The sequence below is a fragment of the Alnus glutinosa genome, chromosome 10 (assembly GCF_958979055.1).
Source record: "Alnus glutinosa chromosome 10, dhAlnGlut1.1, whole genome shotgun sequence".
Taxonomy (NCBI): domain Eukaryota; kingdom Viridiplantae; phylum Streptophyta; class Magnoliopsida; order Fagales; family Betulaceae; genus Alnus; species Alnus glutinosa.
In genome coordinates this window covers 2,833,837-2,860,783 of record NC_084895.1, presented here as the reverse complement: position 1 = coordinate 2,860,783, position 26,947 = coordinate 2,833,837, and the positions used below count along the sequence as shown (strand labels likewise).

The window sequence follows — 26,947 nt, the reverse complement described above, 5'->3', positions numbered from 1 at the left end:
TTTTATTGTCATGTCATTCAGATGTATATATATATATATACCATTTTAGAGTTTTTATATGATACTGATATTTGAAAATGGGAAATTCTAGAATTACAACAAGTGCACTATAAGTACACAACTTCAGGGCACGTTGGAGGGGACTCACGTGTGTAGGCCCCACCCTAATGTACTTTGGAGTTGTGCACTTGTAATACATGTATCATTTCCCTTTGAAAATTTGCAAGGAAAAAGTAACGTTTATTGACTCGATTTTTTAGGTACCACATATGAAAATGAGCTACAGATTACAGATAAACCAACAACAAAAACAGGAAAATACAAAACCAGATACAAGCAATTCAACAATAAAACCCAATATAGACAGAAGCCAACACCTCACTGCTCCAGAAGGAGACCTAAGCAAGGAAAGAGATCATCCTCAAAGCAATAATTCTAGCCATTCCAACATATAGTATGAGTGTGTTCCAATTGACAAAAACACTGTGTAAAGAAATTAATTCGATGATACTTCATTTCAGGTGGGGACACAAGTATAACAATGGTGACTGTTGGGGTTCAGAGAACTAGAGTACTTTAATGAAGCTCTCATGGCAAAATAAGAATGGTGACTGTTCCGAAAGCCGGACACTTTGGTAGAACAGATTTTAAAGGAGAAATATTACCTGCACATGAATTTTTTAGAAGCACAACAGGGACATAGGTCATCTTATGCTTGGAGAAGTATTTGGAAATTAATTGGGATGCAAAATTCATGAAATTAATTGATGATGACAATAGGTGGTGGAACCCGTGTCTGGTAAATGATATTTTTAATGAAGATGAGGCGGAAAGAATATGAAGTTTGGCAATCAGTCCAATTTGGATTGGCACATCAAATGGTGAATTTGCTGTGAAAAGTGCATACATGCACCTTCATGTATAGTAATGTGTAGAAAAAGGCTTTGGAATCTACGTGCCTTGGGGGTAGGGAAAGTTTTTCTATGAAGGCTTGCAACAACTTGCTGCCAACCAAAGAAATTTTATTCTAGAAAATGATTACTAAAGACCCTTTATGTCCTATTTGTGGAATGGAGGTGGGCAACAAGTGTCATATCTTGTGGAGATGCCCATCCTCTAATGATGTGTTTGGTGGCTGTAGTAGAAAAATACATAAGTGTCCCAGGGGAAGGGAGGAGAGGATTTTCTTAAAAAATCATGTGAGCTCTTAGAAAAGTTAGAGGAGGAGGAGTTTGAATTACTAGCTACTGTTGCAAGGAGGAATTGGCTCTGCATAAATTCAGTAGTTTATGGTGGAGACTCATCTCATCCGGCAAGTTGCTTGAAGTGCAAAGGAATCACTAGAGGAATTTTATGAAGCTGAATAAAAGGCAAACGAAGTGTGGTACATAGCCCGGACATACTTGTTCTAAAATGGATGGTTCCCCCCTGTGGTGTGTTCAAAATTAATTGGAATGCGCCGATTGATACAACGAGAAAGATGATGGGTGTGGATATCATTGTCAAAGATCGTGAGAGGTAAGTTATAGCTGCAATGTGTTGAGTGTTCCTCTAAACCATGCATAATGGACCTCACTATTGCGGAGGCTAATGCAGTATGGAAGGTTGTTGAATTTAATAGAGATTTAGGTATTCAAATATTATTAAAATTGTACATGAGCTATGAAAGGAACGACAATCGTGAAGTCGTATATTGATGATTCAAAGATTTACTAAACAGCCTCCATTCATGACACGTCTATCACATCAAACAAAAAGCTAATATGGCAGCTCATTGTTTAGCGAAGACAACTCTCCAAAAATCGTGGGAGTAAATCTGGAAGAAAAATATCCTGCTTATTGTAAGGTCAGGGAGTATTTCTGCTTGACAACGTTTAATGAAAATCATGAAATTCACTAAAAAAATCCTTCAAGTTTCAAAACGAGTTTGAAACTACTAAACCAAACATGCACGAACTCTTTTTTTTCTTTATTTTTTTCTCTCTTTTCTTTTTCCATTTCAATTTATTTGGATTAAGAGATGCTTATGATAATATTGGATGACACAACTTAAGAACATGGATATCATTTCAGCTCTACCATCTTCGCATCTTGGCAAATCAGTTATCAATCCTTACACTTGGTTCCTACAAGGCAATCGCATACCGACCTTAAAAGCACAAAGCAGATGGAAAGGCAAAATATTTGTTGCGGCCTCCATGACACAGTCTAGATGTCACAACCACCATCCAGATGATATAATAGATATACAACCCAAGGCACAACCCTTCTTAAAAGTACACTAGAATTCAAATAAATCTCATACAGTATAAGCTTATGGAAACATAGGAAAAACCCCAAACCAAAATCTAACATGCTCCCTATAACAGAAGACATCGATGTTAAAATTATTTTCTCCAAATCATGGACTCCAAATCAGCCTATTTGTTGTTGATCAACCCACTCATTCATCATTGCTGAGCACATTGGACCCTCTGAGCACCACCGGGCATATCATCGTCCTCCTCATATGCCTCTTGGGCCTGTGCTTGCTTGCGGCGCATTTCGTCCTCAATGTTCACATCATGCAGGGTAGTCTCTTCACATTCATCTACCTCCATGTCTGTCAGCTGCACAGAAATTCTCGGGGGCAGCACTGTCTCCAGTGCCTTTGACTGATCTGGGTTGAGGGTGTCTGGGAACTCCACTGTGAAGTGAATGTATAATTTACCCTTCATGAAGGCCCTCTTGTATATTGGCATGCCCTCATCATTTATGGCCTTGTATTGGTCTGTGCCACACAAGCAAAAAGATCAGTACAATGAACAGCACCATCACTAACCTTTTTCATGGACAATTTATAAGCAGGGTTTAGGGGAGTTGATTTGGCTTGGATGCTGTAAAAAAGAAAAAAAAACTACAATACATGGCTGTAGTTCTTTCAACCGTTCCTATTCAATTTCAAGTTTTCCATGAGAAAGAGAGTGAAATTAAAAATGGGCCGTCGAAAAAACTATAGCAAATGTGCTGTAACTTTTTTTACAGCTAGGGGAGTGACCGTGGATAACTAGAGCCATGAGTAAGAAGATGGTAAAGACCAGATGTTGTCAACCACAGATAACAAGATAGTAAAGACCAATGGATGTCAAAAACATCTTGTGCACAAACTTGCATATAGATCTGTTAGGATTTCCTTTCACAAATATTAATAACTCCATTAGGTTATGAGTTAGGTTTTATTTCACAAACTTCTTGTGCACAAATATTTTACAGGGCATATCTTCACCTTTGACTCTTAAAAAATAAAAACATAACAAAGTCTGTCAAATGTACTCTGACATAAAACTGCAGTGATGGACTCTCATAGAGAGAAAGAACTTAGAAATAGTTCACAACATCAGTAGTAAACGAACATCTCAATTTTCAATCAAATGCAAGACTTGAGGGTAAACAACTAAACAAGTCAATAACATAATACTAATTAGCTTACCAGGCTTGACAACTTCTCCAGGTTGGGATTTAATAAGGAGTTGCCTGCCATCCAAATGGGTTAATATAAATTGGAAGCCACAGAGTGCCTCTGTAAGGGACAAGGTATGTTCAACAAATAAGTCATCACCCTTTCGCTTAAACTTAGGGTGCTCTTTCTGTTGTAAAACAAAAACAATGTCCCCTGTGACAGTGTCAGGCTGCAGAAAAACACAAATCAAATGCAGATATTAATAACAGAATACCAAAGACACATGGAAAGGGGAAAATATTTCTAAAAACAAGAAAGAAAAGAAAAGAAAAAAAGCTGCTTTGCCCGCCTCCAACAAACAAACCACTTAGCGTCCCAAAGACATGAAAAAAAATATTTTTTAGAACAGAGAAAAAGACACATTAGCCTCACCGCTTCATCAGCTTCTCCAGGGAATGTAATCCTCTGTCCATTCTGCATACCCTTCTCCACAACGACTTCCAAAACTTTCTTCTCCTGAACAACCTTCTCTCCCTTACACTGAGGGCAGCGGTCCTTGTCATTGATGGTCTCACCAGTGCCCTTACACTCATTGCAAGCATGCTGCATTTGCTGGATCATAGAGGGGCCAAGGTGTCTAATGGAGACTTTGATTCCAGACCCTTGACAGCCAGAACATTTCATTGAAGCACCAGACTTGGAGCCTTTACTGCAAAATGTCATTAAAAAATCCCCATATAAGCAGAATGAAGAACAAATACCAAACACACCAAAAACATGTAAAATATGGTACTAACCCCTTGCACTTGGAACAGATAACATTCCGAGAGAGGGATAGCTTCTTGGATGTCCCATTGTGGAGGTCTTCCAGAGAAACCTTGAGGGGATGGATCACATCCTCTCCCCTCCTCTGCCTTCGGCCTCTGCTACTTCCGCCACCTGGGCGCAAGAAAACTCAGCACAAATTTCCATATATGTTTCATAAACAACTGCATGTATATCATGGCTAAAGATTCATACCGCCAAAAGGGTTGCCACCAAAGAAGGACTGGAATATGTCAAACGGGTCATGTCCACCACCTCCACCACCCATTCCTTCCTTGAGAGCATCCTCTCCATACTGATCATAGATCTCACGCTTCTCTGGGTCACTTAGAACCTCATAAGCTTGGGCCAACTCCTTAAACTGAAAAGCACCCCAAATTTGACAACATTCAGCACATCCAATACTTTACCAGAACAATTAACATAAAGCCAAATCTAACCATACATGACAATAAGTAAGATAACACAGTGTGTCAGAAGTGACAAATTTAGGGTTGTGGAGTTTTTTTGGCGGTCTAGGGTAGAGTCCACTTAGGTAAAAAACAATTGAGAGAATTTACGTTATTGCATAAACATGCACAATCAATATTTCCCACAATTCTCTCAACACATACATAACAAACAAGTCAGTCCACATATCCACGGACTCCCTAATCACGTTCCTTGACTTCAATCACAGTGCAACAAAGTTTCATAAAGAAGAAAGAAAACCCAACACAACAGAAATCAAAACTCGTACAAAAACCGAAAAATAAAACCTTCAATGAGAATAGACAGAATAGATCTGTCCAATTTGACCCAAAAAATCCAAGCCAAGAAAACCTAATTGCACCAAACAATTAAATAACAATTCACAAGCTGATCCATTAAAAATCAACAGCAAAAAAAAAAAAAAAAAAAAAAAAACTAGAATTATAAACGAATAGACAAATCAAGTTAGACCTTTTCTGGGTCACCACCCTTGTCCGGATGGTTCTTGATGGCCGCTTTTCTGTAAGCCTTCTTTAGATCATCCTGCGAAGCCTCCTTTGACACTCCCAGGATCTCATAGTACTTCGTGTTGTCACTTTTCTTCGGTGCCCTACCAAACATTCTTTCTTTCTTCTGAAAAACAATCAAACCCCACCAACTTAGATCAAAATTTTCCCAACAAAAGCAAGAACCCAAGTCAGAGATCGCATAGATTAAAGAGATGAACAAACTAACCGATCTAGAACTGTGGGAATTGTATCGCAAGAGACCGAAAGACAACCACGGAAGCAAGCGAGGCGGCGAGAGAGAGACAGAGAGAGGGGCGTGAATGAGTTCAGATCTGTCTTTTAAGGGGGATGGAATGGACGGTGAAGATTGATTGCTGAAGAGGCGTAGTAGCTAAGGGGTAGTATTGAAATTGACTCCAACGGCCGAGTGGAGGTGAAGAACCGAAGGATCTAGAATCTTTTGAGAATGAGGTTTGAGAGAGTGTATCTACACCGTTGATCTAGTCCATAGTTGTAATCCACCACAAACAATTTTCTTTTCTTTTCTTTTCTTAAAAAAAAAAAAAAAAAAAACAAATTAGGGAAATACGAGAAAAGAAAAAAGGTTTAAGGTTGAGAAAATTGTATTCAACATATTAAAGGTTAAATGAAATTATTAATTTAACTGCAATTCTTCTTAATAAATTTTAAGGTTGTTACAATTCATCGGATAATCAGACATTAATTTGGATGGAAACAAGTATGCTTTGTTGTTAATGTTTTTTAAAGGGTATATATATTTGAGTAATGTTTCTTACACAATTTTTGTACAACTTTTACACAATTCTAACAACTTTCTTTTAAAATCAGCCATTGAATATTTAGGACCCACATGTTGAAAAATAAATCCAATGGTTAATCATAACAAAAAGTAGTTAGAGTTGTGTAAAAGTTGTGAGAGAGTTGTGTAAGAAACATTACTCTCTATATATATATATTTGAAAAAAGTATTATAATATGATATAAATATGAAAATAATTTCGAATAATTTATATTGTCGAAGCATTTATTAATATTTTTATTTTAAAATAAGAAACAAAAAGAAAAGGAAAAGGTTTTATCAAACCAAATCAAAAACTTTCTTGCCTTATGAATTGACCAAATTATCCTTAAAGTGGCATATGTTTATCATTTCTTAACGTAACCGTCCAAGAAAAGTGTTGGTCCCGTTTAAGGTTCATTTAGGTTCGTAGTTTTAAAAGGTACGATTTGAAAAAAGTGATTTTAAAAACGCAGTTAAATGTTTGGCAAAATCACAATTTAGCATTTAAAATCGTAAATTAGCCTTTAAAATTCTGCGTTTTGAAAAAAGCATCATCTTACCTGCGATTTGAAAAAGTAAATTTTCTGCGTTTTCAAATCGCAATTTTTAAAAACACAGTTCCCAAACGATTTATGTTCTGGGATTTGGTTTAAAATCGCACTTATTATCTTCGAAATCGCAATCCCAAACGCATCCTTACACTATTATTTCATAAGAATTAGGATTAATAGCGCTACATGGTCTTTCTAGCGTAGTACAAACTCATTTGTATTGATTCAAGGAAAAGGCTAACCAATGTAACGATTCTTAAAGGTGAAAATGCTAAACTTATAAATTTTTTACAATTTGTTTCAAAATAATTAAGGGAAACTTCACTTAACTCCCTTGAACTTCTATCATTTTTGCAATTTTTCTGTAAAGTTAAAAAAAAAAAAAAAAAAAAAAAAAAAAAAAAAAAAAAAAATTCTCTATTTAATTTGTCAAACTTTCAATTTTTTGTAATATCATTCACCCGTTAAGGCTTAGGGTTAAATCAGACAGTCAAAGTGCAAACTGACCCTTATACCCTATAAACTTTATAAAATTACATCATTTCTCTTAAATTGCAATTTTTTTAAAAAAAAATTAAAAAAATGGGTATTTGCAAAATTTATCACCCATCCGTTAGGATTTAAAGGAAAATTTGAATGGAGGGATGAGATTGCAAATCTTAAAAAATTCGAGATACTAAATTAATAATTTTTAAACTTAAAAAAAAAAATTGCAAAAGTAATAAAAATTTAGAGAAATTAAATGTAGTTAATTAAGATTAATAGTGTCACACGGTGTTACTAACTTGCTGCAAACTCATTTGTATTGATTCAAGTAAAGGGCTAAACAATGTAACCATTCTTAAAGGTGAAAATATTAGACTTATAATTTTTATTTTTTTTATTTTTATAATTAACTAACACGTGTTAAGTATGTGATTAGAGTTACGTTAATCACTAGAAAATTTAATTCTCTTTCAATTATGTGCTGACATGTGTTAATAAATTTTTAAAAAAATAAAAAATAAAAAAAATGAAAGCCTCCACCGTCCATTAGAAAAATATTGGGCCTAAAAATTGGGAGTCTTTATTGACCAGTTGGTTTGACTAATAGAATCGAATTGTTTTATTATTTATTTATTATTTTTAGCAATCTTTTAGGTCATGAGTCATGAGGTTTCATGGCGAGCATGGATCGGATCTATTCGGTCCTGGTGGATCATGCTATGGGGTTGGGCTACAAAAACTCTCAGCCCAACTCAAATCTAACTCCACCGCTCTTTTAATTAAATCTAATAAATAATTCTAAATATTCAACAGGATTAGAATGGGAGCTGAGTAGGTAGGATTACTCAAATCTAATTAGGTTAAGTGTAATTCTATTAAGGATATTGCTGGACAACTATTATACAATTAGATGATATGACAGTAAAAATCAGTCATTAAATAAGTACTTGACTTTTTTCTTTTTTTCTTTTTTAAAAAAAATGTTGATCGAATGACTGATTTTTATTGTCACGTCATCCAGTTGTATAGTAATTGTTTATGAGTCAACTAAATAACATTACTCTTAGATTGATGTGCAACTAAGAATCTCTCAGCCCAAGTCAAATCTAACTCCACCACTGTTTTAATTAAATCTAATAGATAATTTTAAATACTCAACTTTTATTTAACTGGATTAATTTGACAGTGCTTATTATACTTTAAATTTTTGTTTTTTAATAAAGGCTGATGCCCAGGGGAATGGGAGTTGAGTATGTAGGATTTTACTCAAATCCAATTAGGTTAAATGTAATTCTATTCAGTATATTTATGTACAACTATTATACAATTATATGATATGACAGTAAAAATCAGTTATTAAATGAGTACTTGACTTTTTTTTTTTTTTTTTTGAAAGTGCTAATCGAATGGCTGGTTTTTACTGCCACGTCATCCAGTTGTATAATAATTGTACATGAACAATTATACCCCTCCAATATTACTAACTGGATCCCCTCCAGTTCATTTGAACTAGAGATGACACAAATGCCTTTTTTTTTTTAATCATAAACCTATTAATATATTTTTTGTTCTTCCACCCTTAGATAATTATTTTTTATTTTAATTTGATTTTGGTGTTTTTTAGGAAAAAAAGGTATTTTATGACGTTTTTGTCAAAAAGGTCGTGTGTAAGGCTCGTGACCACTTTTCCATCCATTATAATGGACGACATATTCAATGGTTGATTTTTTTATTTTTTATTTAAAAAAAATGTTGGGGTTGTACAAGAGTATACAAATATTGTAAACGTATCATATCTCTTGACAATGAGGTGCAGATGTGGTAGTTTAAAGAGGGTATGTATACTTTTTCCCAACAAAAAAAATTAAAGAAGTGCCTGAACATTATATATGGCCGATCGCATTTGAATCCGAACTGGAGTAGATACAATAGAGTTATTTGAGAGGCAAAATTATTCATAAAAATGTAAAAATGACAATTTTACCCCTCAAATAAATCTAACTGGGTCCACTCCGGTTCAAATCCCATGCATGGTATTTGTAGCATGTTTTTAAATTTCGATTTTTTTTCCTCTTTAAAATTTTGGAAAGCATTAAATTGTAAGACCATGATTAAACTTATTCTAATTGCAAGTTTCTAAAATTATCCTCCTTTAATTCAATCCAAATTATATATATATTTGAAATAAAATCCATTAAACACGGAAAATTTTAAAGACAATTGAATGCACATGTGGCATGTAGTAGGCTTTAAATATGGAGTTTGGAAAAAATTGTCACTACATAAAACGCTTAGGTGGCACAAATCAAGGTTTAGAGCTTTTAATGAAATGGATTTTAAGCCATTGATTTATGAATGTGTTGCAAAGAACATGAGAAGAGAAGGATCTTAAATTTTCCATTCATTCAATTTATGTAGCCGAATTGTTTATTTTGGCAATAATTTTATATGCTTAGTGGACTTTGAAATAATGGCTTTTCAAAATGGATAATTACAACTAATTAATGATTCCTGATTTAATTTAGTATGAATGTCTATATGCATGGCTAGATTCATACCAAAGGAATTCAAGTTAAATTGATAAAATAACTAACTTTCCATATCAAATTAAATCAAGATTTAAATTTGTAGATATATATTTATAAGAAATGCTCCTCGACACTCTCTTGTCCTTCTTCTATATTTCTTCGTTGATGTGTCATTGTCAAGTCACCATTATCTATACATATGGGCAGCTATACTTATTAGAACCAGGTTTTTTATTAGTCTGATCGAGACTGAGAAGAAAGACACGAGTGGATTGTATACAACTGGTGCAGTAATGACAAATATTTTAGAATGGGAATCTGTGACCGCCAAGCTGGAGATTTTATTTACTTTTATAATTTATAATTTTACTTTATTTTAAGATTATAATTATTTTCCTTTTCTTACTAGGATTAGGTTTACATCTTTTACTAGAATTAGGTTTAGTACTGTTACTAAGAGTAGGTTTACTTTCTCTTCAAGTAATATTTTAGTATAAATATAGGAGGTAGTAGCATGTAAACATTAACCCTTGCATTATTACTAAAATTAGAGAATTTTCTCAAACACTTTACGGAATTTATCGTTCTTTTAACCTGCGGGCTTATTTTATCTTTAGGGCTTCTGGTTGTTGTTACTAAGTCTTCCGCTACGTCATTTTCAGACGACAATGCCATGCTTTGTGGATTTCGTGTTGAGGAAATAAATTAACTCTCTTGGAATTACATGGTTCCCAATTGTTGGGCTCCTCAGGGACCTGGTTGGGCTTGGTGTTGTAGTGTTGCCCATCAAATGGGCCTTATTGGCTTTATCATTGAGCCTGGAGAGTGGAGGCCCACTACCATGAGCTCCAAACCTTTCGATCTAAGTGGCATACAGTGGAAGGCAACTCAAAGTAATTAAGGAGCAAATAATCTTAACTCTAATTGATTATACGGTCAAGAGAGACTCAAATTCACAAAATAAAAAGCACATGTAAACGACAAGATACCAATGTATGGTCAGCATCATATGCATTAAGGACACAGAAGAGGGCTGCTGCTTCTTGCCCAAGAGATGCTGTGATAGAAAGTAAAGCCAATTAGATAGTTCCATTTTAATATCTGGCAGAGCTAGACAATTAATTAAAATGGATTAAAATCAAAGTGTACAAGTTTGTCTTTCTCTCTCTTTCATTTTTTACTACTAAAAAAATATCAACAAGGGTTGTGAAAGCCAAGAGGGCTTTTACAAAGTGAAACAAACCAATGATGCTTCCTGTACAGCCTTTCAAAGTGGAAGTCTAAAGCTGAGGGAATCAAAAGAAGTAAAGATGGCTACAACCCTACAAGTTAAAAGGGGGAGGGTTTGTTTAAATTTTGTGTTAAATGATTAAAATTAATTATTTTTTTTATTAGTTTAAGCTTTTCATATAAGTGATGATTTAATTTGGTAGTTTCGAGTTTGAATATTATTTTTGTCATTCACATTTCATTTCAATTAAAAACTTTACATGTTGGGTTTCACTTATTAATGAAGAGTTTGAGCTCACACATGAGAGAGGTGGTAGAATATTTAGGGAAAACTTCACTTAATCCCTTTTAACTTCCATCATTTTTACAATATCCTCTCTAAAGTTTAAAAACTCTGAATTTAGTGTATTGAGCATTAAAAAATTTACAATCGTAACTGAGGGGTTTGAAATTCCCAAAACACCATTTTTTTAAAAAAATAAAAATAAAAATTGCAAATTTTATAAAATTTACAAAGGTATAATGGTCATTTTATTCTTTGATTGGTCGATTTAACTAGAGTTGGCAATTCGGGTTCACGGGTCGGGTTCGGGTCAACCCGACTGACCCGATTATATAAACGTGTCAACCCGAACCCGACCCGATTATTAATCGGGTTGTGACACGTGACCCGAACACGGCCCGATTAATAATCGGGTAACCCGAACACGACCCGACAAACCCGACTAAAAAACGTGTCACCCGTTTACCCGACACGGCATCAATTTCACTATTTTCACATGTTTCAACCTTCAAATTTTTTTTTTTTACCTTCAATTTTTTTTTTAATCGGGTTATAATTGTGTTGGCGGGTAATCGTGTTATCGGGTCAACCCGTGCAATCGGGTCATAATCGGGTTGGCGGGCCAACCCGCGGGCTGACCCGCCAAACACGATTATAATCGGGTCAACCCGATTATGACCCGAACCCGATTATAACAAACTCAAACCCGGTTTTTTCGTGTCGTGTTCGTGTCGGGTTCGCGGGTAGTGTCAAAAATTGCCAACCCTAGATTTAACCCTAAACTCTAATAGAAGGGTAAGGTTGTAAAAAAATTGAAAGTTTGATATGCTAAATTGAGTTTTTTTTTTTTTTTTTTTTTTTTTTTTTTTTTTTTTTTTAACTTAGAGGGGGGGGAATAGATCGTAAAAGTGATAAAATTCATAAGGTTAAGCGAAGTTTTTCCCGAATATTTATTAAATGATTGTAGGTATTCAGGTTTACTCTATAAAGGTGGGTTTGAAGGGCCCTACATTAAAGAGATTTCACGTAAAAAAAAAAAAATAATAAATTCTTAAATTTTTAAAGTTCAATTTTTTATTAACTTAAATTTTTGAAATAAATAAATATTTAACCGATTCTTTCATATAGTAGTGTTATCGGGTAAATGATGGAAGTGTGACTCAAAGGATAGGGATAGATGGCTTTTATGCGGTGATATTTAGGTCAGGTAGGAATGTTTATTGTTTGTTTCGTGGCTCTAGGAAGAATGGAAGAGATGAAGAAAAAGAGTGGGGTGAGGGATGGGAGGAGATGAGGATGAAAGAGGATAAGAGAAGCTCATCGTATTTACTTTTAAATTTAAATAAAATCATATCTCCAAGCATAATTTGAAAAAAAAAACAAAAAAGAAAAGAAAAGAACTTTGTTCTTTCAAAATTAAGGACCATGAGTCAAAGCTGTAACCATGGTTTTGGCGTTTTATTTGTGAAAAACAAAACATGTTTTAAACCATTTAAGAAACTTGGTAGTTTAGAAGGATAAAGTTTTCCTTTTTTAAATTAGGTTAAATGAAATTTATCAAATTTAGTCTATTAACCTAACATATATTGTCAAGGATATTTTTAATGGAATATAATCCTCTTCATTTCATTTATGTTCCGTTTGTTTCGACGTAAAATATTTTTAACGAAATCATTTTCAGAAAAAATAAATTTCTAGCGTTTGGTTCACACGAAAAAATTATGAAAGGCGAAAATGTAACTGTCGACAGAATCCGACAACGTTCGATTGCTGTTGTCAGATTCCGGCGAGTATGTTTGGCCGGATTTCGGCCGAACTCCTCCAGATTCGGTCAGATCCGGACGGATTCCGACCATTTTGTCCAGATCCGGCCGGCTTCTAACCATGATTGGATTCCGACCAGTTTCGGTCAGAATCTGATTCGCCGGCAGTACTCCGGTAGCCGGATGTTGCCGGATTCCGGTGCCGCTTGGATTCTAACGATCGACCATTGCCGGATTCCGACAATCGGATATCAAACGTACGTACAAAGATGAATAGTTTAATTTCGAAAAACGATTTATGGTTTTTAAAACTGTAAATTGTTTTCAAAAAATTAAAGAAGCTTTTACGGTCAAACCGAAAATGATTTTCGTTGACCATTGTTTTCGCTCCTACCAAACACCGCAAAATGCCGAAATTATTTTACACCGAAACAAACGGAGTATAAATGAAATGGATACTATCCATTTCAAATGAAAGGTCATGATTTAAAATTAATGTATCTAATGGTGTATAAAAATTTAATATTGGCACGCCTTTTAAAAATTTAAATAATGTGAAATCATGTATACCATTAGATAAATCAACTTTAAATCGTGACCATAAAATAAATAGTATCCATTTCAAATAATATCACATGCTCGCTTTAAGTAATGTTATTTAATAAATTGTTATACAATTGCCATATGATTGTTATGTCGTGACAGTAAAAATCAATCTTTAATAATTTTTTGAAAAATGCTGTTTTGCATTCTCTTAGCATATTCAGTTGACGTGATATGCTCAATCTATCTTTGATTTTGTTTTTTTTTTTTTTTTCCTTTTCAATTAAAATTGATCTAAGGGTGGATTGAAGATACCAAGTCAACTAGTATGTTCTGAGAATGAAAAATATAATTTCTCTTTTTCTTTTTTTTCTTTTTTACAAATATTAATTTTCAATGATACATCATTAAGTTGCTAATAAATAGCATTACTCACTCTAATTACACGTGCCAGTTAATTGAAAAGAATATCCTCAAACTTAATTTAAAAGAAATTTTGAATGGTTGCTAAACTTAATCAAATATATATATATATATATATATATATATATATTTTAAAAAATCAATTAAATAGAAAAATAAAAAACATATGATTCTTATATACATTTTTTTAATATATATATATATATATATATATTAAAAAATGTATATAAGAATCATATGTTTTTTTTTGTTTTCTATTTAATTGATTTTTTTTAAAAAAAAATTAAAAATTCATCAAATCTATTAGGGACAAAAAGTTTGTCAGCTACAATGCCACATATACAATTTCGAGTTTCTTTAACCCAAACCCTATTCATAATACACAAAATGACTTCTCTGCTTATAATACGAGTAGCTGAATCTACACTTCTTTTGACGAAACAGTGAAAACTAGTCATTCATTTAATAATTTTTTTGTTTTTGTTTTTTTTTATAATTATGAATTTTTTACTGTTACATTATCAAATTGTACATAAATCTTACGGCAATCTATTAAATATCGATGCTCGCTCTAATAACACATGTCAATTGACATACTCAACTGAAAAAAAATCTCTTCAAAAGCTGAAAAAATAAAGAAAATTTTTATGGTTGAAGTAAAAGCATGTATCATCTATAAGCCTAACCCACCATCCATTCTCAATGTCTCATCATAGTAAAGCCCCTGTGTTAGAATATCTGCCAGAGCTAGACAATTTAAAATGGATTAAAATCAAAGTGTACAAGTTTGTCTTTTACATATTTCTTTCATTTTTTACTACTAAAAAAACAATCAACAAGGGTTGTGAAATCCAAGAGGGCTTTTACAAAGGGAAACAGACCAATGATGCTTCCTGTACAGCCTTTCAAAGTGGAAGTCTAAAGCTGAGGGAATCAAAAGAAGTAAAGATGGCTACAACCCTACAAGTTAAAAGGGGGAGGGTTTGTTTAAATTGTGCTAAATTATTAAAATTAATTATTTTTTATTAGTTTAAATTTTTGGGATAGGTGATGATTTAACTTAGTAGTTTCGGGTTCAAATATTGTCTTTGTCATTCGCCTCTCATTTCAATTAAAAACTTTACATTTGAGTTTCACTTATTAAGGGAGAGTTTGAGCTCACACGTAAGAAGAGTGTTAGAATATTTAGGAAAAACTTCACTTAACTCCTCTGATCTTTCATTATTTTTGCAATCTCCCCTCTAAAGTTTAAAAATTATCAATTTAGTGTATCAAATTTTAAAAAGTTTACAATCCTAATAGAGGGGTTAGAAATTCCCAAAACACCATTTTTTTATTTAAAAAAAAAATTGTAATTTTATAAAATTACAAGGGTATAAGAGTCATTTTATCATTTGACTGTTTGATTTAACCCTAAACCCTAATAGAAAGGGTGCGATTGTAAAAAAATTAAAAATTTGATACGCTAAATTAATAGTTTTTTTTTGTTTTTTTGGTAACTTTAAGAGGGGGGATCGTAAAAGTAATAAAAGTTTATAAGGTTAAGTGAAGTTTTTCTCGAATGTTTATTAAATGATTGTAGGTATTTAGGTTTACTCTATAAAGGTGGGTCTGAAGGACCCGGCTTTAAAGAGATTCCCTGTAATTAAATAATTTCTTAAACTTCTCAACTTAAATTTTTGAAATAAGTAATGATTTAACCGATTGTTCCAGATAGTGTTATCGGGTAAATGATGGGAGTGTGACTCAAAGGATAGGGATAGATGGCTTTTATGTGGTGATATTTAGGTTAGCTAGGTATGTTTATTGTTTGGTTCGTGGCTCTTGGAAGAATGGAAGAGACGAAGAAAAAGAGTGGGGGTGAGGGATTGGAGGAGATGAGGATGAAAGAGTATAAGAGAAGCTCATCGTATTTATTTTTAAATTTAAATAAAATCATATCTCCAAGCATAATTTGGAAAAAAAATAAAAAAAGAAAAGAAAAGAAAAGAACTTTGTTCTTTCAAAATTAAGGACCATGAGTCAAAGTTGTAACCATGGTTTTTTTGACGTTTTATTTGTGAAAAACAAAACATGTTTTAAACCATTTAAGAAACTTGGTAGTTTAGAAGGATAAAGATTTTTTTTTTTTTTTTTTTTTTTTTTTAATTAGGTTAAATGAAATTTATTAAATTCAGTCTATTAACTTAATATATATTGTAACGTGTATTTTTAATAAGGCATGTAATTCTCATTTATATTAAAATGTATGTAAGAATCATATGATTGTTCTAAATAATGTTATTTAATAAACTATTATACGACTGCCACACGATTGGTATGCCATGACAGTAAAAATCAATCTTTAATTTTTTAATTTTTTAATTTTTTAATTTTTTTAATTTTTTAATTTTTATTTTTGAGAAATGCTGTTTTGTATTTTCTCATCATATTCAACTAACGTGACATGCTCAATCCACCTTTGATTTTTTTTTTTTCCTTTTCAATTAAATTTAATCTAAGGGTAGTAAACTCGTAAGGCAAAATAGAATTATATGTTTTTCTTTTTTGTTTTCTATTTAATTGATTTTTTTTAAAAAAAAAATTAAAAATTCATCAAATCTATTAGGGACAAAAAGTTTGTCAGCTACAATGCCACGTATACAATTTCGAGTTTTTTTAACCCAAACCCTATTCATAACACACAAAATGGCTTCTTTACTTATGATACGAGCAGCTGAATCTACGCTTCTTTTGACGAAACAGTAAAAACTAGTCATTAATTTAATATTAATTTTTTGTTTTGTTTTTACAATTATAAATTTTTTTCACCGTTACGTCATCAAATTGTACATAACTCTTATGGCAGTCTACTAAATATCGATACTCGCTCTAGTACCACATGTCAATTAACATACTCAACTGAAAAAAAATCTCCTCAAAAGCTGAAAAAATCAAGAAAATTTTGATGGTTGAAGTAAAAGCATATATCATCTGCAAGCCTAACCCACCATCCATTCTCAATGTCTCATCATAGTAAAGCCCCAGTGTTTTTTTGAAAGAGAAGGAAAGTAAGGGTTGAAAAAGACTCAAGCTCACCCAAATCAAATCAAAAATCCCAGCTTTCCCTTCACTCTGTACCCTTTTCTTGTATCCTACTTCTCCACCAAAAGCAAAAGGTAAAGGAAGATATATACTAATTAAATACATTCCTCTGTTCTCTCTCACCTCCACTGTTTTCAACTCTTATCGTTATCCCTTTCTTCTTTATCCATCCTATATTTTCTCTCCCATATCTTCCTCCTCATCACAATCCATTGAACACTCTCTCCATGAACCCTTTTTAAATCCCTGTAGTCTGATAGGAAAAAAAAAAAATCCGAAATTTTCGTTTACAAGCATGTTTTCATCAACCCCATTTGTGCTCTGCTTCGCTCTGTTTCTATCCTTACCCCTTCTCTTCGTCTTCGGCCCTCAAATCCTCCCGCCGACACGCTTCTCCGATGACCTCGCCGACCTTGCGCTCTTCCGCAAGGCGACCCGCCCTTCCTCCGTGCGCACGCGCTCCACGCACTCCCACTTGGGCACCGCCACCAATCCCAAGCCCAAGATTGCCTTCCTCTTCCTCACAAACTCCGACCTCTCTTTCGCTCCCTTGTGGGAGAAATTCTTCCATGGCAACTGTCACCTCTACAACATCTACGTTCACGCCGACCCATCGGTGAAAATCACCCCTCCCGGCGGTGTATTCCAAGGCCGGTTCATCACGCACGCGAAAAAGACGGAGCGAGCGTCACCCACTCTCATCTCCGCCGCGCGTCGACTACTGGCCACGGCGCTTCTCGACGACCCATTGAATTCGTACTTCGCTCTCTTATCCCAGCATTGCGTCCCTCTGCATTCCTTCCACTTCGTCCACAAATTCCTTTTCCGCAACACTTTAACAACCTTGAGAGAAACTTTAACACTCTCGTCGCCGTCTTTCCCAAAGTATCAAAGCTTCATCGAAATACTCTCCGACGAGCCCACCTTGGTCGACCGCTACAACGCTCGAGGCGAGGACGCCATGCTTCCCGAAGTCCCGTTCGAGCAATTCAGGGTTGGATCTCAATTTTTCACGCTTACCCGCAAACACGCGCTGATGGTCTTAAGAGACAGCAAGTTATGGATGAAGTTCAGGCTGCCGTGCTTGAACATCGACTCGTGTTACCCGGAGGAGCACTACTTTCCGACGCTTTTGTCCATGGAAGACCCCGGTGGGTGTACCCATTACACGCTTACGAGGGTGAACTGGACGGGCAGTTTTGATGGGCACCCCCACCTGTACACGCCGGAGGAAGTGTCCGCTGACCTTGTGTACAAGTTGAGGGAATCGAATTCGAGCTATTCGTACTTGTTCGCAAGGAAGTTCACGCCCGATTGCTTGTTGCCGTTGATGGAGATCGCCGATGACGTCGTTTTCCGGGATTGAAGTGAACTTGGGTATGCTTCTTTTTCACACTTATTACTTGCTTTATTTTTTTTCTTCACTCTTGACTTTAGTGGAATGGTTCATTTCTTCAATTATTGACCCAAAAAGATACATTTATTTATTTATTTTTGTGCTTTTGGATTGAGTTTAGACGAGTTCTTGGTTTGTTTAGGCTGAGTTGACCCAGTTAGAGTCTGAGTTGAGTGCCTGAGTCTCTTTAGTTTCTTCTTTACTGCAAGGAACTGCTACCATCAGTTTCAGAACGTGGGTCTGGCTTGCAGTTCCTTCGGGCCAGCCCGCTGGTAAAGTTGGAGTATTACCCGATCCGTGTGGAGGGGCACTTTACACGGATATGAGGTTTACGTGACAGGAATGGCTATATGAAGTGGCCTACCTTGAAGGGTTTTTCGTCATCAAAAGAGGGGTCTGGCTTGCGGTTACTTTGAATAGAGTTTGCAGTTACTTCTGTGCTCTTGCTAGTTGCTAGTTTTGTTTCAGCAAGGTTGGGCACGTCGTTTGTCCATTGTCTCTGCTAACTGTATCCACTACTTTAGGTTTTTAGAATTTCACAAAAATTCGAGCAGCCGAAGAGAGAAAAGCTATAGGATCTATCTGTCTCGGGCAGGTGGGCTCCATAACCTGCGCTCTTATGTTGCTTAAATTTGGTGAAATTTCAACAGCTTAATTGTAGTGAATCCTTATTTTGGTCCATTTGTCTCCGCTAACCTGTCAGTAGCTACTCAGTATCTCTGCCTATTATGGGCATTTCATTCAGCCCAACACTTTGTTGAGTTCAATTTGGGTGCTACCATGTGGCTGGTAGGTCACCCATCAAGATATAGTGGTTAATGTGGAGCTTTTAGGTTGTGAGTGGAAGATTTTTAAAGACTTGGGGTACTAAATGTTAGACCTCTTTGGCAGAAGAGTAATACTATTCTTCGAATTGATTTTACACCGGCGTGTTTTTAGTGGCTAATATTGAAAATTACTTGAAGCACATCACGTCAGTTGGTGTGATATGGGTGTGATATATGATTGTGACGAGTGGCATTACTCTTGACAAAATGAGGATCCCTTGCACTTAGGGTAGGTGGGCTCCATAACTTGCGCTCTTATTCGGTGAAATTTCTACAGCTTAATTGTAGTGAATCCTTATTTTTGTCCATTTGTCTCTGCTAACCTGTCAGTAGCTACTCAGTATCTCTGCCTATTATGGGCATTTCATTCAGCTCAATTCTTTGGTGAGTACAATTTAGGTGCTACCATGTGGCTGGTAGGTCACCCATCAATATATAGTGGTTAATGTGGAGCTTTTAGGTTGTGAGTGGAAGATTTTTAAAGCCTTGTGGTACCCAATTTTAGACCTCTTTGGCAGAAGAGTAATACTATTCTTCGAACTCATTTTACACCGGCTGACGTGTCGTGTTTTTAGTGGCTAATATTGAAAATTACTTAAAGCACGCCACGTCAGTCGGTGTGAAATGGGTGTGATAAATGAGTGTGACGAATAGCATTACTCTTGTCAGAATAAGGATCCATTGCACTTAGATGGCCAAAATTGCTAGCATATCGTATATGCGGATCCTCTTTGGCATGACATATGGTAGCAGGCTCGTGAGTATCAGTGGCTACTCTGCCTAGTACGGACAGTTTATTCAACTCAATTATTTGGTGAGTTTGAAGGGGCACCTTTGGTGCAATTTAGGGGCCACGACGTGACTGGTCACCCTTCAATATCTACGTAGTGGTTGATGGGGAGCTTTTTATGTTGTCATTGGAAGATTGGAAAAGACTACTTGGGCTACCAAATATGTCCCTCTTTGGTATAGCATTTTGCATAACATCTGAAATTTCTGGTCCTAATGATCAAATTGAGCAACTTATAATTGGACCCCCCCCCCCTCCTCCCCCCCCCCCCCCATTTTTTGGCAATTTTTGACACGATCCGCGAACCCGGCACGAACACGACACGAAAAAACACGACACGAAAAAACCGAGTTTGTGTTTATTATTATCGGGTTCGGGTCATAATCGAGTCAACCCGATTATGACCCGTTTATAATCGTGTTTCGCGGGTCAACCACAGGTTGACCCGTGAAACACGATTATGACACGGATCCTTCAAAAAAGAATAAAAAAAAATTAGTGATTCAGAATTTCAGATCAGATTTTTCACACCGCACGCCTTTTGGCCCTTTTCAGTGTTTTCATGACCACACCTACAGAGTACAGACCCATCTCAAAACCACAATCTCCACCACGCTTCTCTTGTTTCTCATCTTCAGTGCTCCACCCAGAAATGGCCTCCTCCTTGTTCCTCTCCCAATCGTTCTCCAACTTCTCCTCCCTGCCCACCAAAGTTACCAAACCTCCAGCCCTCTTAGCCCACGCAACCCAAAACCCCTTTCACCTACGCACCCAGTCCCGCAAACGGCAAACCCATCTCCATCAAAGCCCTCTCCGCTCCAATCCTCACGCAAGACGACCTTAAGAAGCTCGCCGCCGACAAGGCCGTGGACTACGTCAAGCTCGGCATGGTCCTCGGCCTCGGCTCCGGATCCACCACCGCCTTCGTTGTCTCCAAGCTTGGCCACCTCCTCCAGACCGGTCAGCTATCCAACATCGTCGGAATTCCCACCTCGAAACGCACCGAGGAGCAAGCCCGCCAACTGGGTATCCCCCTCTCGGTCCTCGACGACCACCTGCACCTTCACCGGTGTGAGAGATTATTTGCCGTCAGTGTTCCTACCCAGACAATCTGCAAGACTCCAAGGACCAGATGACCTAATTGCATCTCCTATAGAGCCTTACAAGCCGTGGGTGATGATGGGTCTGGGGTCATGACCACAAGAAACAAGATCCACCAGAACTCCAGAAGTTCAGAACGGGTCTCCAAATAACACTGAGTTCAATCGTGTTTAAGCGGGTCGGGTTCGTGTTACCCGTTTCACAATCGGGTCGTGTGTTTTGACCTGATTAATAATCAGGTCGGGTTCGTGTTGAACCCGTATATGTAATCGGGTCAGTCGGGTCGACACGAACCCGACCCGCTAACCAGAATTGCCAACCCTAATCAGCATATCATTAAAAATTGATATACGACACTCATGTACATAGGAAGTATAAAAAGAGGAAAACTTGTGAGGTGTAGGTATCTTAGAAGAAGATAAACAAAATGTTTGAGAGATTGTAGATATAATAGGCAAAGGAATAGCATGGTATTAGGGCCCTAATTTTGATGCTGTTGCCGACAATGGTTGCTTTGTTATTGAAAAATACTCGGACTTTTTTTCTATGAATTCAAGAGAAGTATTTTTTTTTTTGAAGGATGAATTCAAGAGAAGTAGGGACAAGGTGTCAGCTAATCTTTGAATATTATTACTGACAGGGACAGAAGAAATATATTAGTAATAAGCAATAAGCAATAAGCAATAAATACGCAAGCTGTAAAATGGAATATTACTTTATAGATCCCCATCCACATCGAGGTTGCACATTGATCTGTAGAACCTTGAGACGTTGAAAATCTTATGTGGTGAAATATTTACTAGGCTTGAGGGACTTGGTGGAGCTCTATTGTGTGGTAACGTGTCATTTATACATCTACTTCTTTCTGGAAATATGTTCTTGTTTTAATATATATATATATATATATATATATATATATACACCCTAATCCCACGTTGAGAAGATGATTAGCCTACAAAGTGAGTGGATTATAAAAGAGCTCATGGGTGTTAAGTTTCACATTAGTTCCTTAAGTCCTTTTGGAGTGATAGCGCAGATATGGCTAGTTCTTTTTTGGGGTCATTACATATACAACCAACTAATTAAAGAACACTGATACACGGGGGACGTTTTACCGTTCCCCAGCAGTCTCTTTTAATTAAAAAAATCAAATTTTAATGTAAAAAATCATTTGATGTCACATCAAATGACCTTTTGCATTAAAATTTGCTTTTTTTTTTTTTTTTAATACAAAAGCCGGTTGGGGGATGGTAAAACGTTCCCCAATAATCATTTCCCCTAATTAAATGTTGAATATGTTAGTATGAGAAAAGTGACATTTAACCTCCCCAAAATACCACTTAATTTCAAATAACATTCTCTATTAGTGACTCCCGGTAGGACCTGTTAATCTACCATTTAACGTTTACTTATAAAAAAAAAACATTCTCTATTAGTATTTTTCGTTAAATTCAACCGAAAATGTGGTGTATCATTGTATTGCCCACCAGATTTTGTTGTTAGTCAGGCATATAGCGTGCCACTGGCTGTTAATGTTTCAAGCCTGTTAATGTGCCCCTATCAAACAAAAATTTATCAAGTTCCACACACTTTTTTTTTTCCCTTCTTCTTTCTTTTTGACAAGTAATTCTTCTTTCTTTTTTTCTTTCTTCATTTCTTCTTCCTCTTCTTCTTTCCTTCTTTCTTTTTTTTGTTTTTTTTTGTTTTTTTGTTTACCTCAAAAGAAAAAGGGATTCCAAAAAATACTAACATTTACACCTCACCAACTATGAAAGCAAGGTTTTCAAAGTACTGACTATAAATGCTTGCTCTGCTATTGCTGCTCAATTAAAGTAGGATTTCTGTCTTCACACAGGATCCTCTCCATTTCATGGTGTACATGGTATTATGTTATTTAAAACTTCAAATGATATGATAACAAATACACCATTAGATCTGTGAAATTTAATTGAAACCATAAAATAGATCATTCATTTCAATTTAAATAGATGAAATAGAGATGACCCTGATCCCTTGATGTTAAGCAGAATGTTATGAGCTGCTTTAGGTTGTACACCAGAATACAGTATTATAAGATTATGGTACATTGAATGTATGTGACCAGGATTAGACTACCTTTCTCCCATTGGTTCTGAGCGGCTCATCTGGGTCCCACACATATGAACACATATTTTCAAAGGAGAAGGGCCTTTTGGCTCATGTAGTCATGTGAGTCATGTGGGTTACTGTACTCATATTTTCAACAGATCCGATCTGACTCTCTCAAGTTTTCCACTCACGTGACTCCATTTTTCTTTCATTATTTTTCAGGACATTGAATGGGAATCTCTTGGACTTTGGGAGTGGGGAGATGAATTATGCTTGGCGTGTGTGGGACAAGACCCAGACCCCAAGTCCCAACATCAACTCAGGATGCTTTTAATCGTCGCTGTTTGTCTGTATAGAAGGTGGGATCCTGCTCAAGTGTGATACCCTACTTTTTTTTTTTTTTTTTTAATACTTCTTTTTCAAATGTATGTATATGTATGGATGGACGGTGGGCTTAGCGTGGAGTAGGAAAAAGCAGTACCAAGGCACATTGCTTTTTTCCTATTTTATTGGTAGAAAAGCTCTCCCATTTGCCCTTTTTCCGCAACCTTCTCCACTTTCTTTATGGGGTGTTGTGATATCTTTCATACTTCTCTCTCTCTTGTGCTTGTGCTTTTTGGTATTATGGATTGAGTAAAATGGAGAAATAGAGGGTGATATACCTAATTCCGCACGCCCGGCCGGACCGGACTACGAGTACCTACAAAACAAGGAGAGAATCACCGGCGTGGCGCCTGCCCGAGGCCAACGGGGGGGAGTTGCTCGCGGTCAAGTCAGTATTTTTGTTTGACTATGAGATTAAAAAGAATAGATCTTTTTTTTTTTTTTTTTTTTTTTTTTTTTGGGGAGGACGATGTACCTGAGTTTTTGTTTCAGTTGGGCATTAAAGGCTTTGGGCCCTGCCCTATTTATTGTCCACATAATAGAGTATTTATTTTATGGATAAGATTAGATTTTATATATACATATATTTCCACGGTTAAATTAACAAACACAAAATTTGCTATTGGGGCTGTGAAATGGACTAATCACAGGGGCAGGGCAATGGCAACGAAAGTCAAAAGGATATGGCCCAGAAGTAATACTAAAAGGTATTAGGTCGGTTGCTCACTTATTCTTTCAATTGAAAACAATATCCCAAAATTTTAATAATGTATCTAATTATATAGATATGAGATCTCATCTGATGTACTATAGTCAGATTTAAGATATAGAATAGATTGATATGGTTTGAAGATAAGTTATAATCCATTAAAAAAATTAAGTTAATAATAAATAATGTGTGTTTGATATTACGGTTTACGATTTTAAACCAAATAGCATAATTGAATAGTTTGGAATTACGTTTTTAAAAATATTATGGTTCGAAAACGCAGATAAATCTTAAGCGAGGGAGTGCTTTTTTGAAAAATGTACAATTTTGACAGCTAAATTACGATTTTGCTAGACGCTTGGTTTCGTTTTTAAGAATCATGTTTTCAAATCATTATTTTAAATCTCACTTATTAAAACTGCAAACCAAACATACTCTAAATTGATTCCCGAGTGATTATGTTGTCTAAAATCCAATGGCCTATCTGAAAAGATTAATGTTCATTATTCAATGCATTTTACTCCGTTTTAATGTTCATCATTCGTTGTTGTAAATGACTTTTCCACATGGCATAACTTTATCCATGGGCCCACATGTCGTCGTCTCCACTAGCGCCTGAGGCACACACGCCGCCTCCTCTAGTGGTGTTCAGTTTCAACTCTTCTTTCTGCGAGCCCATTCCACCTCCTTTATCAATAAAATGAGAGCGGATCTCTCTTTTGTTTGAAGCTGTTACAAAGCATGCTTTCTCTGTACAAGAATGCGGGAAATGAGATTTTTATCGACCGCCTCATCACAGTGATCAGCAGTCCAATCATCAAACAACACGAAATAATGACTATTTTTAGAGTGTTTGTTGGGTCTCTCACCCCCTCCCCTTGTAACTTTATTTATTTATTTTTTTTAAAAAAAAGACTCTTCCCACATTGGCCTTCAGCTATTCGTTCTATTATGATTATTGTTTATAAAAACATCATTGGACTCTTTTCGTTCTTTAGTTGTTTCTTTTCTTGTGTTGGATTTGGCCGAAACAAAGACAGTTGCATATTCGAAGTTGTGCCAACAACGATAACAATCAATTTGTTTGTTCTTCATTTTGTATTTTTCGGAACTCGAATCAATGCCGCCCATCAATACAGATCGTCAGGTCCTATGGCCTACGAAAGTATAAAGAGTATCTATAAAGACGTCGGTCCTGAATTCGAATTTTGTTTTCGTCATTTATTTTTAAATTCAATTAAATATTTTACGTGTTGAGCCTCACCTATTGAAAAGGAGTTTGAGCCTACACGTGAGGATGAATATTAAAGTATTGATTAAATGATTAAATTTAATATTTTCCAAACTTTTGGGATAATGGTAGTTTAACGTGGAATTATAGTCAAAAGCCATGAATTCAAATTTTGACTTCACAATTCATCTAATTTCAATTAAATATTTTACATGTTGGGCCTTACCTATTAAAAGGGAGTTTGAGCCCACGCGTGAATGAGCGTGTTAACGTATTGATTAAATGATTAAATTTACTCATTCCTATTAAGGTTAAGCTTTTGAGATAAGTGATGATTTAACAATTGGTAGTCTCAGCAAAGCTCTAGTGTTTCTTTCAATCTCTTATTTGTAAAGCATGACTTTATGCAGATTTCTTACTGTTTACATTATGTATATATAATTAATATGAGGCAAAAATCAAGTTTAACAACTTGTCTTCTCTTTATCTAAAACACGTATGTTGCTTTTTTTATTAGCTACTTTTAGGCAAGCACTATAGTTTATGTGTTATTTTTTTTAATCATTTATCTCTCTTGTCTCTTACACTACAAAAAAAATGGCATTTATGAACGGTGTTTTCCTAGACGGTTTTAGAAACCGTTTAGAAAACAAAATTTACAGATGATTTTTTTGAAACCGTCTGTAAAAAATTTATTATGGACGGTTTAATTAAACTGTTCATAAAATTCCAGAAGGTTTTATAAAAATCGTCTGAAAATTTACATTTCCAGACAATTTTTATAAAACCAACTATAAATTTGTACACATAAACTCATCTAATACATATTCATGTGTACAATATATAATCCAGCTACACTCATGTACATGCATTCTGCAACATTCGGAGAACACGTACATATAGGCATATTTAGACAAGAAACATCATAACTCAGCTGCACTCATATACATGTATTTTACAACTTTCGAAGAACGCATACATATGGGCGTATCTAAGCAAGAACATCATATGTAATCCAGCTGTAGCAGTATACACATGCACTGTCCCATTCAGTCGCATATACATAATGATACCTCTAGTAAACATCCATATTAAAACATGGAATACATCATTATCATGACATTTATGATCACATGCTGTGGAACCTTTAACCAGAGTTGTTTGTTCATTTACGTAACATGCATGGAAAATTTTGTCCAATTGGTTTTAGTTTCATTCATAACATGCTAATGATGGACTTGCTCATACAATCATGAGAGTAATTTCTATCACCACTGTAGAATTGTCAACCTTGCCATGATATTGTTCATAATTATTTCGTTTTATGTTTATGCATCATGCTTCATGATAAAATCTTTGTGTACATTCTTTTGTGCTCATGCATATTTAACACCATACTCCTTCAACACTATTTGCAAGCATGTCATAAACTCATAGAAATCAACAAAAGTATCATATAAACACATATTAACGCAACATATCAT

At 35.3% G+C, this 26,947-nt stretch overlaps 2 protein-coding genes across 2 annotated transcripts; one reads left to right on the top strand and one right to left on the bottom strand.

Moving 5' to 3' along the window:
* Positions 1-2,049: 2,049 nt before the first annotated feature.
* LOC133879526 (dnaJ protein homolog) lies at positions 2,050-5,624 on the bottom strand. Its single transcript, XM_062318100.1, has 7 exons — positions 5,471-5,624; positions 5,207-5,368; positions 4,460-4,625; positions 4,237-4,378; positions 3,872-4,148; positions 3,470-3,668; positions 2,050-2,770 (listed from the first exon to the last, which is right to left on the bottom strand). The coding sequence occupies exons 2-7, from the start codon at positions 5,354-5,356 to the stop codon at positions 2,451-2,453; spliced, it is 1,254 nt and encodes a 417-aa protein (XP_062174084.1). The 5' UTR covers positions 5,357-5,368; positions 5,471-5,624; the 3' UTR covers positions 2,050-2,450.
* Positions 5,625-17,061: 11,437 nt separating this feature from the next.
* Positions 17,062-23,728, top strand: LOC133879669 (glycosyltransferase BC10-like). Its single transcript, XM_062318343.1, has 2 exons — positions 17,062-18,314; positions 23,362-23,728. Exon 1 carries the CDS (start codon positions 17,233-17,235, stop codon positions 18,301-18,303), a length of 1,071 nt encoding a protein of 356 aa, XP_062174327.1. The 5' UTR covers positions 17,062-17,232; the 3' UTR covers positions 18,304-18,314; positions 23,362-23,728.
* The last annotated feature ends 3,219 nt before the right edge of the window (positions 23,729-26,947 follow it).

Coding starts and splice junctions, on each gene's coding strand:
- LOC133879669 (XM_062318343.1), top strand. CDS start 17,233: ATGTTTTCATCAACCCCATTTGTGCTCTGCTTCGCTCTGTTTCTATCC.
- LOC133879526 (XM_062318100.1), bottom strand. CDS start 5,356: ATGTTTGGTAGGGCACCGAAGAAAAGTGACAACACGAAGTACTATGAG. Junction 4,149..4,236: donor ATCTGTTCCAAGTGCAAGGG/GTTAGTACCATA, acceptor GACATTTTGCAG/TAAAGGCTCCAAGTCTGGTG. Junction 2,771..3,469: donor TGGAGAAGTTGTCAAGCCTG/GTAAGCTAATTA, acceptor TGTGTGGCACAG/ACCAATACAAGGCCATAAAT.